This window comes from Aethalodelphis obliquidens, unplaced genomic scaffold (assembly GCF_003676395.1).
Source record: "Aethalodelphis obliquidens isolate GAN/ISIS:26980383/991018 unplaced genomic scaffold, ASM367639v1 scaffold6, whole genome shotgun sequence".
Lineage (NCBI taxonomy): Eukaryota > Metazoa > Chordata > Mammalia > Artiodactyla > Delphinidae > Aethalodelphis > Aethalodelphis obliquidens.
Window position 1 is genome coordinate 28,793,934 of NW_020837950.1, and position 19,260 is coordinate 28,813,193.

The 19,260-nt window shown below is 34.4% G+C and overlaps 1 protein-coding gene across 6 annotated transcripts in view; it reads right to left on the reverse strand.

Moving 5' to 3' along the window:
• Positions 1-19,260, reverse strand: part of SLIT2 (slit guidance ligand 2) — a 382,557-nt gene that overhangs the window by 120,682 nt on the left and 242,615 nt on the right. For 3 of the 6 annotated variants that reach the window (XM_027103256.1, XM_027103258.1, XM_027103262.1), the window contains exons 6-10: positions 11,159-11,230; positions 5,514-5,585; positions 2,831-2,994; positions 1,762-1,773; positions 694-832 (exon numbers count right to left, since the gene is read on the reverse strand). In XM_027103256.1, coding sequence (XP_026959057.1) covers positions 694-832; positions 1,762-1,773; positions 2,831-2,994; positions 5,514-5,585; positions 11,159-11,230 — 459 coding nt within the window. The remainder of the gene's footprint in view (positions 1-693; positions 833-1,761; positions 1,774-2,830; positions 2,995-5,513; positions 5,586-11,158; positions 11,231-19,260) is intronic. The other 3 variants (XM_027103257.1, XM_027103259.1, XM_027103261.1) reach the window with 2 other exon arrangements.

Below are 19,260 nucleotides of genomic sequence, written 5' to 3' on the forward strand. Positions count from 1 at the left end.
TTTAGCCACATGACTTATATTTGGCGAGGACACAGAAATGAATCCAGCAGCTGCATACAAAATAGGTATGAAATATTTTGTTGAGAGAATTTAATTTTTGATGGAGGTAGCCATTGGCTCAAATAAGCTAAAATGCTCACTAATTTAAAAATCTTATACATTTTGACTTGATAATATTATCTTTTTTATCCTTTGTGGTGGACTATACAACGGTTCAAACAAAACAGTGAAACTGCATTTTAAAACGTGTTGTCTTGAGAAGGCAGACATCATCTAGTTGTCTTGTTTCTACGATTTATTACCCCAGCTTGGTTTTTCTTTTATTTTTCACCACTCCAAGCTAGAAATGGGCAGAAGCAGATCTCCAGAACCAATTGGATAAATGAGGTACTCATACTCTTATTTTTCCTAAAGCGCCTAATAACACCTTCTGAAGAAAACGGAAAGTATTATTTTTCCTTGAAATGCATTCCTTTTAATTCTACCTGTGTTGAAAAAAAAAGAAAGAAAAATCCTAGCCACTTCAATAAGATATTTAACTAAACAGAGTCAAGGTCAATACAATTCTGAAAGAAACATTTGTCTAAGCTAATGGATCAGTTTGGCCTTTGATAAACCCAGAATCTCCTAAAGAAAGTCATGGCTTGGGTTATTGGGGAGGTGGGGGGATATGAGGGAATTCAGGGAACATACATTTCTGTGATAGTCTCTGGCAGATTTGTGGGGATCTCAGTGAGACCTTTCCCACGGCAGTCTACGATATTGTTGCTACAGGTACAAGCAGCTGGACAATGCAAAACACTGCAAGACGGCGCCATAAATGATTGGTGACCTGAAAAAGAAACAAACGGAAGTTATAGTTTTTCCTCCTCAATCTCATCATTGTGAAACACACAAACTTAGCTAAAATAACAAAGCACGTTATTAAACAGAAATGCATTTCTCTAAATACCTGATTATAAAATGATACTATATTTCTACAATATATTTTAGGAAGCATGCACGTATGTTTTGGGGTCAGTACCGATAAAGCAAATGAGATTTTTAAAACTAATTACAAAAATGATAATTTTTAAAATTTGAAAGATTTGTGAGAGAGGTTAAATTCTGATTTGAAACTAGAATTCTATTCAAATTTATTATGAGTTCCAAAAAAAGCAGCAACTTCAGACTAATCTATATTTCATTTCTAATAAGCTTAGATAGAGCATGGTCTTTATTGAATTTAAGTAGCTTAACTTACTTTAACTCAAAGAAGGAAAGGAAAACAGTAAAACTTCCCTCTTGGTAGACATAACTGTCTAAATAAGTAATCATGTGCCAATAAGTGTGGGGGAAATAGATGATGCTAAGTTTGATTTCTGGGTAGGTTCAAAATTACCGCTTTTTTTGAAGTTGTAATAATTTGTATCAGGTCATTCTGTTAGTTGTAATCTAGATGATTCCTTTTTTGACTTTGTATGGCTTAAGATTTTAGGCTAAGTAGTTACCCAGAGGTATATATTTTACTACTCAGTATTGAAATTTTACTGTTCAAATGGTGAACAACAGGCTGTCAGGCATTTTGTACCAAATAGGCATCTGCAAACGCTGGGTTTGTCCCTGCAGCAGGGCCAGACCTCTCTGCCCTGCAGAGAAAGGGCTCGAGTGGTGGTGATACCCGGGGAGGAAGCTACAGGCTAATTACTAACCAGGTCCCTCTCAACAAGTTCTCACACTTTACAAAAATAGTCTCAGTCTAAACAAGAAACGTGAACTTGCCTTCTTCCTCATCTAGAAAACAGGAAGGAAAAAAGTGAAAAGAGAAAAAAGTGGTTAGTAACGAATTGTTAGTCATTTCCTTACTTAATTTTTTATAAAGCAATCAGACCTACTGAGCACATTCCATGACATTATAAGAAAATTTTGTTTGGGTTACAAAAAGCATGAGAAAATACATAAAAAGGTCTAAAGGATAGTAATAAAATAGAATCCTGAACTAGTATGTCTTCTCACTCTTCCTTTAGGAAACTGCTATTTATGATGCATTACAAATATTTAAAATGTTTGTTTTATTGTTATTTTGAACAGACACTTCTGAAGCAGAAATAATTTATATGGATTGGGAATCAGACTGCCTAGGTTGAGATCCTTGGACTTAACTCTACAACCTTCGACAAGGTTACTTACCATTTCTTTTTCTCAGCATTTTAAACTTTAATGTAATGTTACATTTCTCGACAGATGTTATGAGGGAGGTAAAAATGAGGTAAATATTTGTGAAATACTTAGACTGAGGCTTAAGCACATAGAAGGAACTAACTGAATGTCACCTATTGACACTTTACATAACCGGTGTCTTATTTTTGTTTTCAGATTTTTGTTACTAAAGTTAGTCATTTATCTCTTAGGTAGGACAGCATCACATGAAAAGTATTTTGTCACTTTGCAACTACAGTTCTGTTACTTTTTCAATTTCCCAGCCGGGATCCAAGATTAGTTCATCATTTTTGCAATTGTTAACATCAAAATAGAAATAAATTCTTACTTAAAGGTAAAATCATGAGTAGCAAACAGAACTGTAATTTAGGAATTTCTTATCTTTCCCTTGGACTGAAAACCGAAAAATCCTTCATCATAACTTAGGTGAAAGTAATCAGTAATTGCCAACCATGCACGAATGTCTTAGAGCCTATGACATCATCCCTAACACAGAGGATTTCCACAGAGTGATTAGTGCATAACTGCACATTAGTGAGGAACAGTGAAACCTCTGAAGCATGCACCTTACACAGTTCCTTACATCATAGCATACGGGAATATGAAAACAGAAAGGTTCTTTCTCCCTTACCACTGCAGACAAATTCTCGTTTTTGAACCTCAGCTACGTTATGGCCCCTTAGGTGGGATGGCCCCATACACTGAGTGTAGAGGCCCACCCGAGGCCTTTGGCGTAGCCAGTCCGAGAGCCAGGCCAGGTGGCAGTCACAATACAGGTTGTTCGAATGGAGTCGACTAAATGAGAGCCAAGAAGTTTAAAGCAAGAAAACAGAAAAGAGTCATTTCAAAACTTGGAAAATTCATTCATAATAACATGTAACTTCGTCTCTACCTATAAATAGGTTAAAGCTTAATAAATGCCAATCTAATTATTTTCCTAAAAATTAAACTGGTTTATAACCACAGACTCAAGTCCTTCTTCATCTACCTCTGAGCTAAGCAAGTATACAGAAGCTTGAACATGACCATGAAAATCTTTTGCCTGCGTCTATTCAAAGGGACAAAGAGACACAAAGAAGTCCAAGGCAAATTGCTCTGCAGTCCCAACATACTGGCAGCCAGTGGGGGTGGGGTGGAGGAATGGGGAGGTCTGGGCTCAGGCAGGGGTAGGAGGCATGTTAAGAAAAGTTGTGGCTCCCAGTTTGAAATACCAGTTAGTCTTGTCATTATTAGTCTCTGTGGCAACTGCTGGCAAAACTTTTTTAGCAGGTCACTTTCATTTTTTGCTGAACCCGACAGAATAATAATTCAATATAAATCACTTCTTTTCACATCCCTATTCTGATTTCCTTCTTTTTGTTTAATCGCAGTAAAAGGGATTAGCTGCTTTTGGCTCTTGGGGACATAGCCTCAAAGAGCAGGAACTGAAATTAAAAGACATAAATGGCTGGGAGTGAAGTAATTATGCCAGCCCCCTCTACGCTGGCAGGGGTCCACACCAGATCATGGATCCCTTCCAAGTGGTAAATAGCACTTCTCCATTAATAAAATATCAGACAAATGTATCCACTAAATTAGGTAAATGACTTCAAACTGGCTTTTATGTTTTTTCAAACTAAAGAAAAGGACATCCAAAGCTATAAATCAAAGCATCATTCCCAGAATCATCTATGCCATGGTAATACCATTTTAGCCCTTTTTAGCTGATGTGCTCGATTATAACCCAATAACAGTAATGGATATTAAAACATGGAACCCAGTCCAGAAAGCTAATTGGACCATAAAAATGGAATTTTTAAGTAGCAATGATAATACAGAATAATGAAACAACCAAAGCAAGGGAATTTAAAGTCAGATGACTGTTTTACATTCTCCTTGAGCCTGGAGGTATGGAATAGACTGTCTTGCATCCAAACTAGACAGCATGCCACAGGACAGAAAGGCACATTTTGGGAACGCTGGGTGACCTCTGGTGAAGTTTGCTTGGAGGTCAAAGTGGCATCTTTTGGAAGCCACAAGGCACATTCCACATCATTGCTCTCTAAATATTTCCATTGAAACCAAGTACATTATGATGATTCAATTAGATGTGCACACATTTGAAATGAGAAAAGAATATAAAAATTTAAAAACCTGATTAGTAAGACAAACTGTAGTGGATTTCCACAAGAAAATAAGACTCACTGTACTCACTATACTATTTAATTTGTTTTTAAAAACTTAGCTAAAACTAATGAGAAACCAACTTCATTAAATATAGTTTGAGTGAACTGGGCTCTTCATTTTGCCAGTTAGTCTCAATCTGATAGCCCCAAGAAAACAAAACTTAGTTATGCCTGCTTACTTTTAGAATGATTTTATTTTGCTATATTATATTCCAAGGAAATTATATCCCATGAAGAGCTCAGTTTTAGTGAGGAAAAAATGACATTAGTATTGGTATTATCTAATTCATTAAAAAGTGGCAATTCAACTGATTTTTGATTAAAGAGAGAAAATAAATGTAACGTTTTCAGTTATAAATTATTGTAAAACAAAAATATTTTGAAAACCCTATCAAAATATATTTACTCTACTTAAAAACGCATATTTTTTCAAAAAGTCCAATGCTTGGTTTTGTTTCTCACCATTTCTCACATGTTGTATATAATATATATTTTTAGGTCAAGGTGATTCTGAAACCCAGTTCAAATGCTATTTATCACTGAAAATGCTTTAACTAAATACCCCACCCTGGGCTTTGAGGATTAATTTTTCTCTAAGAGAAAAAGATAGCTGTATCAAATACTTTTATTAGAGAATCATTTTTATCCATCTAAAATATTTTAATGTCCATCTGTACCTCCTGAAAAGATATTTTAAAATATAAATGCTGACACAACCTTGATTACAGAAGCACTAAAGGGTGATGCTGTAATTTTACGTCACAAAGAATGCTGGAGAGCCAGTTTAGCTTTATTAGGATTGCTTGCCATACAGTAATAAAATCATAGAGATTTACCATTTATCATTTCTGACAGCCAATCAAGGAGTCTTCCATTTCTTAATGAAATGTGATCTCCACAATAGCTCAAAGTAAATGTTTTTCTCCCTCCCCCAAACTTCCCATAACACACATCATTTAAAAGGAAGCTTTCAAGTTTTCAGAATAATAGTTCATTTATTCAAATATCATATCCAGAACTTTTTAAAAAGTGGTGTTTCCCTTGTCTACCCCATGATGATCTAGTGGTCATATTCTTTACTTACTAAAAACAGTACTTAAGGGGAATCATTGATTAAATTGACTTTATGTATATATTGTGGCTACTTACAAAGTCCTAAGTTTAGGCATATGGTTGAAACTTGCCACAGAAAGTCTAGTAATGTTGTTATTGTTGAGAGTGCTGTAGAATAAAAAAAGGTTAGAAATTTTAGATATGAAAATTTATTGATCACTCCATATGTTAACACAGAAAAAACCTCTTGTGATTATGTTTATGCAGAACGATTACCTGGTAAAGATGGCATCAAGAATGAACTGTATTATACACAAGACGATAAATAAATTTCATACTTTAACATATTACTGTGCATTCATCAAATATTTATTACTAATTTGTGACTTGAGTCATAGTGTCTTTGACCATGTAGCTTTATGCACTGTGTACCTACATGTCGATTTACGATACTGGTTAAGAAATGAAAGTGAGATAGTCACAGTTGGAAAAATTGAACAGTTATATTTCCTTTAAGGGTATTATGTATAATTAGTGTCCACGAGTAAATGAACCCATTTGAATTCTCCAATTGAAATCTCATAGCAATGGCACAGAATCAGTACTTTCAGGTCCTGGAACAGAGTCCTGTTAATTGCTCTTTACTGTGGACAGCAGCCGCTGTTGAAATTTGAGTAGGAAGAACAATATCTATATTTGGTACTTGCATTGGGTAGGAAAGAAGTGACATGCTGTAGCAATATAGTAAAAGCTTAATATATTCTAGCGGTTTTTAGTTGCAGCCACATATCCTGTTCTTTGTTTAGTGCTGTGTAGTGATCATGGTTTCTTGAAGCTAGGGTCAAGAAGATGGGTGGTCAAGGGAGATACGGTGAAAATAAGTATACTTCTCACTTGGTTCAAATTTTTCCTAATTTCCCTCTAACACAAGCATTGTTAGTTGTATTATTACTACTATTTCTACTACAACTACTACTCATTCATTCATCGAATATGTCCTGAATTGCTCTTATTTTTATGGTAACATGGAATTTCTAAAAATAAGTCAGGCATAAATCTTGTCCTAAAATAGCATACAGCCCAACTGCAGAGATGAATTATACAAAAACTTAGAGTTAGTAAGATTTAGAAGAGAGATATCTTTTTGTCTCCATTTGGAGAAGTCTGATTGTGACAAAACAGTGAAAAAGACCGTTATCCCAGGAATGGGTGAGCAGAGTGTGGAGATGACAAATGATTCCAGTATACAGAAGATACAGTAGGGTGATGACTAAACAGGGCAGTTGCTGAAGAAGGCAGGAAAGATGGATCTTGGTACAGGTGGATGATGTTTGATATTCAAGAAGGGTTTGAATTAGAGGTTGCACATTCACTTGCCTACAGAGGCCATGCAGGAAACATACATGAGAGAAGCAGGCTGCTTGTAAAGAAATAAAATGGGGAAGAGAGACGGGGAAGAGCAGACCGATCCCTGGGGACAAAGAGGACCTTGGTGATAGTGATGATATTCTCTGTTGTAGCAACTAATATTCAGCTCTGATGGACTGCTGCTCTGCTGTAATGGAGAGCTGCCAAACAATCTGATTTTCTCAAGAGAAACTAAAAACGGAAGTTTTTAGATCAATCTTCCTAATTTTTAAATACTGGCAACTAACTCAAATATTTCAGAGTCCACGGGCCACGTCTGTTTGGGCTAAGCAAGATACATTGAGGGCACTTTAGGCCACCCGGTGGCTATGGTTATCAATGGTGGGATATGGGGTGTTCAGGGGTAGAGGGATTTACTTAAACTTCTCACTAAAGCAGGGCACGACAGCTACAGATCTAGAACATACACTGACTCTCTTTACTATCCAGTTTAGCAATGTATTGAATGATATAAGAACTAATGCAAATGATCTGAACTAAGTCATATAGAAAAAAACCCACTGAATGAAGGATCTATAAAGCACTGAATTGGTCGGCTCATGTTATCTGAAAGCCTCTAGTATTTTCCTGTACTCGAGTGAAATGAGACTTTTTTTCAAGCACCATTAAAACATATCCTGATGTCTGAACTAAAAGGTTTCACTTCTCAAAGGGATTTGCTTTAAATGACCCCTTTTCCTACCCTCAAAATTTATGCTGATTTTATATGGCTTAAATCTTCAGAGTATACAGCATACTGAAATGTGATTTGGGGGACAACTTTTCTTTTAAGCAATTCACACTAGGCAGACATGCGTTAATTTTGAACTATAGTTTCTTATAATTCCACACAAAAGAGCTATCATTGCATGCCGAAGCCAGTGGCTATCAATTTGAAGACTTTTCTCAAAATGTTAATTTGTTTAACGCAACTAAAAAAATAAATTATCTCATTATTTTTATTCAGTATTGATGCTGGCAAAGCAATATTGATATTAATACCTGGTAACTGAACAATATGTGGAACCAATGAAATTAAGTTATTTTGAAATTAACAATAAATATAATTTTTGATTAGGTATGATGACATGTATGTGTTATGGCCATGATCAATTCCTATTATGAAACAATGTGAAGTTATATGCTGTACTTCTTTATTTGTGAACACTTTTTCCTGCATGGAAGTCTATTTCTATGTTCAACCTCAAGATTTTCTCTATGTAATGAGAATATATTCTTGTACAAAGGACATCCTGGTGTGTAAATAAGAAATGTTAGCCTTGGTAATCATGTAGGCCCTCTTGGACTTAGATCTTGATTTATTCTTTCTTATTCCCTAGTGCTAAGCATAGGATTTGGCAGAAAGTCTGATATTGAATGGATTTGAACCACTATGTTTCAATTCAATTCAATTATGTCCATTCTATAGAAAAGAAAAATAAACCATATAAAACTGGCAACTCAAGCAATGTATTTCATTTCTGAATCTAGTGTCCAAAGAAAAAGAAAATATTTATCTACATTTAGTTTCCAATGCTATTTTTGAGACATCATCTTCTTATTAAGAAAATAAAGTTAATTCTAAACCCTATCAATGAGAATTCCACAAAAAGTCAGTTCGTTTTACATGCAAGCGATAAACTGCCTCCTTGCTTTCATCTACCTTGGCTTTTCCTTCTTGAACTTTATTCATTCTCTCCCTTAATATATATTTTAATCTAACAAATTTCCATCAATGGTTCAGTATGATTACCCCCATCTTCTCCTGTTTGGCCTCAGTATACTCATATATTCACACATGATTCACAGAATCAAAATTTTAAAATATCTAAAACATTAGAAATCCAAAATTTAAGGTGATGTGCAAATTAATGCTCTTTCATTATTTCCTCATAATAAAAAGATATATCTTAAAGAGTCATGGATGATAAAAATAAGCAAAACAGGTAAATTTCTTTCTGGAACTCTATATAAAAAATGGTAACTTTATATTAAAAAAGCCCCAGACCAGACATTTATAATGGGTAAACCTTTGATCTACTTGACAAGAGATTATGGCTTAACAAAGTCAGTCTTTCCAGTGTTCTAGCCAATTTAGCCTTAAATTCTTCATTAATTAATTTCTCTAATGGCTGCATAAATTATGAGCATTAAAAAATTAATATATATTAAAAGAATGTCTGCTTGACTTTATATTTAATATAAAATATTAAAATTATTTGGAAAAAATTCACATTTTCTTGTATTGTACTAATTTTAATTATTTTCTTTAGCAAACAGACACTGTCCATTAGATACTCTTTGAGACCTATCTATTAAGGTCCTCAAAAGAGTTCCCAACATTTTAGATTTTGATTTTAATTCCATGAACCACGAGATGTTTATCACACTTTGGTGTGTTTCGTGATAGTGGGTCTTGCAAAAGTCACCTTTTAGATATGTTGCTAACCTGACAAAATATAGGAGGTGACTGTTTTCTTGAACTTCCTGCTTCTAAAAACAATGATACTAGTTTAGAACTAAAAAAGCAAATGAATAGTTATTGTATTTGTGGGTAAAGTGTTTTCAATGCATAGCACAGAGCTTGACACATAGCAGGAACTTTCTCTCTCTCTCTCTCTCTCTCTCTCTCTCAATATATATGGAGCACTCAATACCTCCTCAGTATATTAAACATATATTAGTTATTCTATAGCTAATAAGTATTTAAGTTCTTTTACTTAATAATAAAGTACTTTATGGGATTTAATTCATTCAAAACATTTAGCAAATTTTTCATTAAATGTTTGGTATCATTCATATTCTCAGTTAGGTGCACTGACTTAATAACAAATTCTTTGACTTATTCTGCTCTGTTCAACTAAGTAACACTTGTGGTAGTCTCCTCACATATAAAGTTTAGTGCCATTGACTATGGTTTTGACGTCAGACCACTATCATGAAATCATAGTTGTATCGCAATTATTCTCACTCTGAAATAGCATTAGTGAGCTTCCTATATTAAAAATGGCTCTGGAACATAATTTTAAAAGTGGCCTTACAACTACAATGTGTACAACAAGCACTTTGATTTTTTTTTCCTTTAGAATAAGTTAGATTGTTATCAACAGAAACAAAGGTGATCTCTCAAGTGGTTAGAGAACAGTATATACTCTCAGAGCTATTTACCTCAATCAACTCATTCTTACATAATTCTTTAAAAATAATTAATAACTTAGCAGCACATGACACACTGAGAAATTCGATTCATTTACTTGCAAATAAAACCAAAATCATATAGAAAATATTGGAAAAATAAGCCATTCTAGTTGAAACAATCAACTTTTTTCAGAATTACATTCTGCTCTTCAAACTCAATTTATAAAGCAATGGGATCTTTTTCTCAGGAGGATTTCTGGATAACATTTAACACATGGACTGAAAATTCAAAATCTCTTCACATTTAATTCAGTTTCATATTTCTGAACAAACTGAGTCAGGGGAGAATTATAGCATAGAAATATATTTTATTGGGGGGAGAAATCTGTAAGTATACTTAAAAAGTTAGAAAGGTGAATCTTTGGGGAAATTTTTCAGAAATGTACAGGTGGCTTAAGCAGCTTGAGTAACTCTAGTTTTCATTAAAATTATTTTTCATTATAATTAACAATGCCATTAAAATTATTTTACAGTGTCAAAGGTCTGTAGAGATTACTCAGTTACCTCTAACCAATTTTGTCAGCCATGTCTGTCCAGCAAGGAAAGACAGAAAATGTCAATTATAATTCAAATCTGTGCGTAGTGCTTTACAAGGTCAGTAGTGAAGACTTTAAAATGGACCTAGTGGGCGGCTTATTAAATTTGGACAGTACATTTCAAAGTAACCTTACAGAGATGGTAAGTTATCTAGTTAAAATGACATTTTAAAATGAGAAAATGTCTTTCCATTGCACAGCAACTAAAACATACCAACATATCAGCTATTAAGGTTTATTTTTTGTTGTAATGTTTCCTATGCAACTGATGTTATCTTAATATATAGCAATTCTGGGAATTCTCACAAATCCTGTGTATGAGACTATTTTATCATAAGGAGAAACACTTAAAAGACAATACGTGTGAACATTTGAGTGTCGTTCCTAAATCAGACAATTTTACCTAAGCATATAGATATGCTATGCAAGGTTTTGCACACACACATTGCAACTCTTCTCTGTATTCGCTGTGAGTTATTTAAGGGCTCTCTTTGGGAAACCATTTTGACACAAGGTTTCAAGCTAACAGATAAGCATCCACCTTAGCACTCCCCAGACACAAAGCTCCCGTTAAAAGAGTAAGAAATAAGCGGTACTTACAGCACCTCCAGGTCCCGGAGAGCCCTAAATGCCCCATCTTCAATACAGCTGATCTGGTTGTAATCCAGTTGCCTGTTAAACAGATTAGAAGAATATATGTAAGAGATTGGACACTAGCAGGGTTAGGTGAAAGGGAGTCTCCTGAAGGGTCTCTGAAGCCTTGGCTGCACTAACTGAAATGCTCTCACAAATACACTCATCTGCTTAAGAATGTCACAAGCCATTCTGGCGTCGGTGCCATCACTGAAACCTCTTTTTGTTCTGAACTGTGTGTGCAAATAGCAGCCCTTGGAAAGCTCCAGTAAATAATAACTGAACCTTATATTAAATGCCATAGGAATGCAATTTCATTACATCAAGAAAAGCTATCCATTAAGAGCTTTCAGCGTCATCTTGCTGAAACAATTTCATTAAGGTAAAGGACTGTAAATCACTTAATGTCACATGCACCCCCTCAGTGACCTAACAGAATCCATTTATCAGAGACACCCAGCTGCATGTTAATTTCACTATCCTTGGCAAGAAAGAGCAAGAATACTTTTAGGTTTTCTTCTTTTAAAAGCAGTTTTCTTTCAAGAACTCCAAATCAGGAAAGAGAAATGACGTCCCACCTATCTCCTTGCTATTCCCAACTAGACATACACCTTACAAAGCTACCAGTTGTTTTATATTAAGCTTCACTATATGCAAGCATTGTTATCATTAAATGCGACTTCTTGGCACTGTAAATATTAGACTTTTCAGTTAAGGAACTTCCCAAATTACACCACTCTCCAGAAAACAAGTTTTTTAAAAGTATTAAGAAATTTTTAAAAATTTGCTTTTCTCAAAGCTGCTAATTTCGGCCCCAAACACTATGAAACACATATAGCAGCAAGACTGTTAAAACATCACACATCTCTACAGTCAAACATTTAAAAGCTGTATCAGCTCATTCTAAATAATATAGAATTCAAATAAATGAATGTTCTCCAGAAGTTTAAGTACTCATTTGCTAAAATTCAAAGATTGAAAAAAATGGCTGCGCCAAACTTATTTGCTTTTTCCTGCCGCTTGTCTGGGGAATTAAAATTTCCTTCTTCATACTAAGAAATTTACTTGGTTGAAATGGACAACTAAGTACTAAATCCCACAGCACTCTCCTTTTTGTTTAACAAATAAGCAGTTTTTATTTAAATCTAGTAGCTTGATGCTTAGCAATATTATTATTCCTGTAAAGAAAAAGTATTTTAATGCTTCACTTGAGATAGAAACAAAATGTTTAATGAAATAGTCAGGTGAGCTGTCAGCTCTGCATGCGTTGGGAAGGGAGGTACATGCACAGGGTAAGACTATGATCCTAATACAAATGAATCTTGTCCTTGTTTCAAGTGCAGAATTCACCAAAAGGGCTAATTCAAATCTGAGGTCGGTTTTTAAGGGAAATGTTGCAATAGCTGTTTCTCTCACAAGACGACTGAATAAAGGTGAAGTGATTTAAACCAGTGACTTTCAGAGGGGCCTTTTCAAAGTCCTTACTTTAGAAATTATTTACATAGAGAATGTCTCATGAAATATACATCTCATTTTTAAGAAGGTCTCTGGAGGACATAATCATATAAGAGGCTACCTTGATGCCGTGCAAATGGTGTGTACTAAGATGTGCAATATAAAAAACGTGAGCCCTTGAGAAGATACAATTTTATTGCTTGTATAAACTAAGGCTTTCCCCAAACAACAGCTACCACTCATGCTACTGTAACAGCTGAAAGCATTTCTGCTTATTAGGAAGTATGCAGAGGTATAATTTTATTTTCTAAGAAGACTTTTTAAAGACTCATGATGTAATATGGTTGCTGCAGTTCCAAGAAAACACTTAACATTCTTGAGCACTTTTGATTTTTACAGATTAAATTCATTTAACAATTAAGTTAATAGCCGTTTTTTATTTTTAAAGTGCTAAATATATATCTACACTACTATTCTCTAACCTCTTGAACAATTTATCAAAGCCATTTAAATTAGCACAATGGCATGAAGTGTTACCCTTGACACACTACAAAAGAGAAATTGTTTCCAGACAAATTGGCAAAATCATTTAATGCTATCAAATTTGCCTAATGCAGTCTCCAGGTTAATCTGTAAAAGGGTGAGCTGTATGTTTGCCCATATCTTATTATCCTTAGCTGTCAATGTATAAATCAGTGCTGACACAGCTTCTTTCAAATCATGCATACTATACACAAAGGGGAAGCCCTAGTTTGCCAGAAAGCACTCAAGCAAATCTTGTCTTACAAGTACTGAAAGACAGATTACTTTTTGTATACCACTAGAAGTTGAGACGCTGCTGGAAACTTTTCTAATTTTACCCCTCTTTAACGTTGCTCATGGTTATATGCTTCTTCTGATTCTTAACAGAAATCTAAGCCCTTACTGGCACTAAACCATTAAGAATATTCAGCTCTCATAGGACCAAAGTCATCCCTAAAAGTTTCCTGAATGCCATCATATCTCAGTTCAAATATCTTCTGAGAAGGAAGGTATTTTGTGAAAACACTACTCATTTGAAAGGACAATGAAAATCGAAGTAAATAATATTTTCATCAGTGGGTAGATTTTGTAGTATTCAAAGGTATGTTTATGGAAAGTGTTGTACCCGCATGACTGCTCATGGGAAAATCTCTCTGCACAAACCTCTATTTGTTTGCATATGGTTCAAGATAAACAGTGTCAAAACTCTGCAAAAGTGTAATTTATTTCAGAGTTTCTGGACTAATTTTCTTCACCTTGTTTCCTCTCATGCTACTCACTTCCTTCTCTACCACCTCGCAAACCCTGGGCACTCCTGCTTTCTGTAAACAGGAAAGGATCTGTTCAGCCAAGAGTTTAGTGACATGTTTAGACGTGATTATAAATTGTGCCGTAAAATTGTTCCGAATTAAGGAATTAGTAAGAAGAGACTTTTTTTCACTTCTCCAAAAAGTAATGTTACAGCTCTTTACCCAGACATAAGGTAAATGTGTTGAATTTTAGATGATAAGAGCACTAGGTGCATCAGAGACGGCTTGAGGATCCTTTCCTGACACAGGAGCTACTTCCCAGGGGGAAGCAAGCCAGTGCTTTTCTTATTTTCCCAGGAGAAAGAACGGTATGGATAGTACCACTGGTGGTTTCTTTCAAACATCTAGCCTACATGTTCTTGCCCAGACTGCTGTGTCTTCTCCTCATTTCCTACCCCCAGCCCTCCTCTCTTGTTTCTGTTCAAATTCCGACCCATCCTCTCTGATCCTCCACTGTCCTAGTTTGTAAGAGTGTGATTTGAAGCAACTGCTTTATCTTTAATTTCATGAAAATAATGTTGTTAAAAAATATATTCTCTTTAAGATTTCTTAAAGAAATCTTAGCATTAAGCTAATGCTTAAGCTTAGCATTAACATTCTATGATTCTCTTTTCAGTGGCAGATGCTCCTCTTCTGATGCTCTAGAATAACTCTAGACTGCCTATTTTATTTTTTCCTAACACTGGTAAATTTAGTCTTAGAGAATGCAGTATGTTTTTATTAAGAGAGATCACTCTGTGCCTCACTCACATAAAATTTCGAAAGCTGATCTGATTGTCTTTAAGACTAAAAATAATTTAGCCTAGCTTCAGATTTTGATTAATTCTCAGAATGAGAGACAATATATAACATTGCTAAGTATAAATTTTACAAAAGAGGTATATTAAATGACAAAAACGGTTGGACATTTGCTTACTTGGCATCCTGAAATATAACTGGAGACACTGCACTCTGTTACTTTTTTTTTTAACATCTTTATTGGAGTATAATTGCTTTGCAATGTTGTGTTAGTTTCTGCTGTATAACAAAGTGAATCAGCTATCTGTATACATATATCCCCATATCCCCTCCCCATTCTGTTACTTTTAAGTAAGTCTTTTTCAGGATTTCCTGTTGTCATTTTTAAAAATCTAGATACCATACTGTTTGAATTACATACAAAACATACCTTCCTGCATTAACTTTAGTTGGTTTTGTCCTTACTCATAGAAAATTCATATTTCAGTGCAGTGTCCAAGTAATAAAGTCTTATTACTAATTTTCTTTTTATAAAAATTAGAACACCATAAAATATACTTAACTCTGAAACAATAGTGAACATAAAAATTCTTTAATAATTTCTAAGCCAGGCAGAGTTTCTCAATGTCTCAACAAAATTATTATCACTATGCTCCACTTTCCCAGGGTTTTTTAGGTATGAGAAATAGAAGTTTCGTTCATATTTATCTCACCACTGTAAGATGACAAACTCCAAGAATCTAGTTGACTTAAAACACATCAAAGTGACTACAGTCAATATGAGGGAAAAACAACATTTCACTATTTTATAAGCAATCTGATAAAACATAAATATAATGGGAGAAAAAGAAAAAAAAATGTTGGTAAGGATATGGGCAGGATCTGTTCTATTTCTTCCCTGTGTGTATAAAATTCAGGTGAATATGAGTGCCTAAATATACAAATCTTATGCTAATAATGATTGTTTAAGAAGCAGTTCAAGATTTAAATTATAATACATAGAGGGAATAAAAAAATTTAAATTAATCCATATAAATGAACATCCTAGAAGAGAAGTATCAGCAAACATTATTTACCTTGGCATGAAAGCTCATCTGTTAGCCTGGACATTAATGAAGGAAATAACCAAGGAAAGGACTCTTCTTAGGAACCCAAAATAATTTATGTTATTTGAGAATTTAACCCTTTTGCAATCTTTCAAGTAACATTATGTTTTTCTCATAGGAATAAAGAATCTCAGTTTTTATTGGAATAAGCTGTGGTATAAAGTTATATCCATTTGATAATTTATTAGAAGGAAGCTAAAGGTAGTTCTAACAGAGATGGTAATAGACACTGGAGGAAAGACAACTAAGTTGACCTTCACGTTCTGGTAAGTCTAAGTAGACTAATCAAGGGAGGTAGAAATTGAAACTGACAATGATAATTGCTAGCATTTATTGAATGCATAGCAAATGGCAGGGTCTGTAGATATACCCGTCTCATTATTTCTCACAATTACTTGAAAAGGTAGGTATTATCATTATTCTGATTTTATAGATAAGAAAATGAGGCTCACAGAAGTTCAATAAATTATGCAAAATAGGTAGTAAATATTTAGTGACACCTTGATTCAAATTTAAATCTATGTATTGCTGAAGCCCTCACTAGATACACAGGTGGCTAGGAAAAGAGATTCAGGAGTTATTCATTCTGTGAATGGAGGTTTCTGCTGAATTTCTAATGGCCAAGTTTCAAGGAAGAAGCCAGTAGACGAAGAATGTTACAGAATTTCAGAAAAGGAAGAGATTACCCTAGGCGAAAATAATTGTGTGAGGAAGAGAAAAAAAATCCCCCGATCCCTAAAAGATGGATAGAATCCAGTAAGACAGAAATAAAAGTGAGCATTCCCTATGGAGGAGACTGGTTCAAAGAACACTTGTGAGCAGAGGTTCTACAATGTTCACAGTAAATGTCTGCAAGAGAGGGGCCATTCTGATGTGAGCGAAGAACTTGTGTGCAGATTCGGGGGGAGAGAGGGCTGGGAGCCTGCATGGGTGTCAGAACATTGGGACTAGTCAGAATATCTAAAGAGACTAGATGGCATGCCATTTGATAAAAGTCGCTGCTCTCTCAGGGAAGAGCCTATATTCCTACAGACCCTGCAGAACTTTTGTAGACAATACTCTGTTAAATCCCAAAGGCTTTGCCATAATGCCTATAGCAAAATGTTTTTGTTTTTAATAAGCTGCATGATTTTGAACCAGGCAGTGATGGGATGAAAAACAATGCTTTATGAAAACAAATCTGGCTGCAATGTTACAACTATCTAATGAGAATATAAATTGGAGATCAAAACTCAATTAGCAGGTTATTGTAATTGCTCAGAGGTAGAAAAGAGTGGCTCTCCAGGGTTGGGGAAGTAAGAAACCTAAAGATCTGTTCTGTCTCAAGGACAACACGCAGCCACAGAAAGATCATGACCATTACTATTTTATACTGATACATATGTGAATTAGATTCCTAACTATTCAATCAAAACATCTTGCTTTTTTTTCTTTTTAGTTTTTGTGTTTTGGAAAATGTTGATGAAGATACGTTATTTAGACTCATTTTTACATGAGAGAAAGCTATCAGTAATAGAGTGCTAAGGCACCCAGGAGAAACAGCAAAATGAGATGCTGGAGAGGTTATTGGTAGCAAACTTGACCATAGTTGTTGCGGATTATCACAATTCAGTGTGGTTTTTTAGACTGAGTTTAAACCAGGCAAATTCTAGGACCATGGACAGTTCCCATGGTACTGACTGTGGCAACTGCTGAGTTCCTAATACATTTTACATCTAAGAACCCAAACAACTGCTGGTTGCGGGTTGTCCCCTATGTCCACAGGCAGCATTCTGGATGTTAAGAGACGCCCTGGTCCTTATACCATAAAACTCAACTTCATTTGCTATTTATCTAAATGAAGAGCCATTGTTACAGGTTTGTTCAGAAGGTTCTACCTCCCCCTAAAGACCTGTATGTGGTATTTAATCTAACGCTAAAGATAGCAAGCCCCTTGAGTGAGAAACCAACCTCCCCTTCGAAGTCTCTTCAGCCACAGGCTTACTGAAAACACTTTTGGGAGGAGGTAGGGGCACTAAAAGTTACAATTTCAATTTGATATACATGGATTTTATTTTTATGATAATTATGTAAAAAGTATGTAATTAAGTATGACAAGAAATGTAGTAAACTAAACATGAAAAGTAGCTGATTACGGTAGTCATTCTGTAAATATGACTTAATTTATAGGACACAGCTTAAAGTAAGTCTTGCATTTGAATGGTTAAATATATAATACACTCTTCTGGTTGTTACATATTTATTCTATATTACGTGAGCAACCTTGTTCCCTTATCATCATGAAGAATGCAGATGATAGAGGAAAAGAAACCAGTAGATTGATATTTTAAAATAGAGAAGTGTGAAAAAATAGCAAAATATATGTCTTTCTGTGTACCTAGTATAGAACTGTGAATTTTCCTCCTATGGGTTTTAATTGATCCATTAATAAAATAAATTGAAGATGACACAGTTCCAGAAAAAAATTAAATTTCTAAATAACATAAATAGCTGTGTAGCAACGTACAGATTAACCTTCTCTTTCCTATTTGCCAAATCTTATCACCAAGAATCGGTGCATCCCAAATTGGGTTATCTGTTTCCTAAAAAGTCATGGCCATGCATTCTTGTTTCCCAAATGATACCATGACTTACTCAAAGAGAACCAAGTTAAATCATCTTATAACTTAAATCATCTTATAACCCTTGTCTGTAAACTAATGTATGTTATAAAAGAATGAATATAAATATTTTCCTTAACCTATTTGTTAACAACAGGTAGTTTTATTGGAAAAGGAGGGTAAGATTCATAACAGATGAAATTTAATGGAATTGGTATAATGCAAGCAAATAGAAAAGGAATGTATCTATTAATGAACAGTAAATAGTAAAGTTTGGAACATAGAGTACATTTTGAGGATATACCGCAACATGAAAGAAGAATAAAAACCAGGTATGACGTACTTTAAAAAGTCTACCTAAAATAATGCTTGTTGGAATTTAGTTATTTTAAGTGTTCAGGTTCAACTCATTAAAGAAACTAATGTAAGGTATGTTAGAGTTTGCTTTTGTAGTGTGAGTAACTATTGGCAATCCATTTGATTTTTAAGTTCATATATTTGCACTTCTTTGCTTAAATCCTAAGATAACATGACTAGAAATGATTTCTCATAAAAACAAGAGACTCTTGGAAAAATTTTATATTCATAAAATATCTACTTAGAGAATAATCTTGCAAGTCTCAGCAATAAGGCAAGATTTATTATAATTTGAATATTCTCTTAAATTATTTAATTAAATGGAAATGCCTCATACATACTTGTAAACAAAACTGGCACAATGTAACATGTCTTTGTTCAGAAACTGATCAGGAGGCAGCCAAGCCTTTATTAGTCAGTGTTAAATATATTAAATATATATACAAAGTTTATCAAGGAAAATCATATAAACATTGATTATC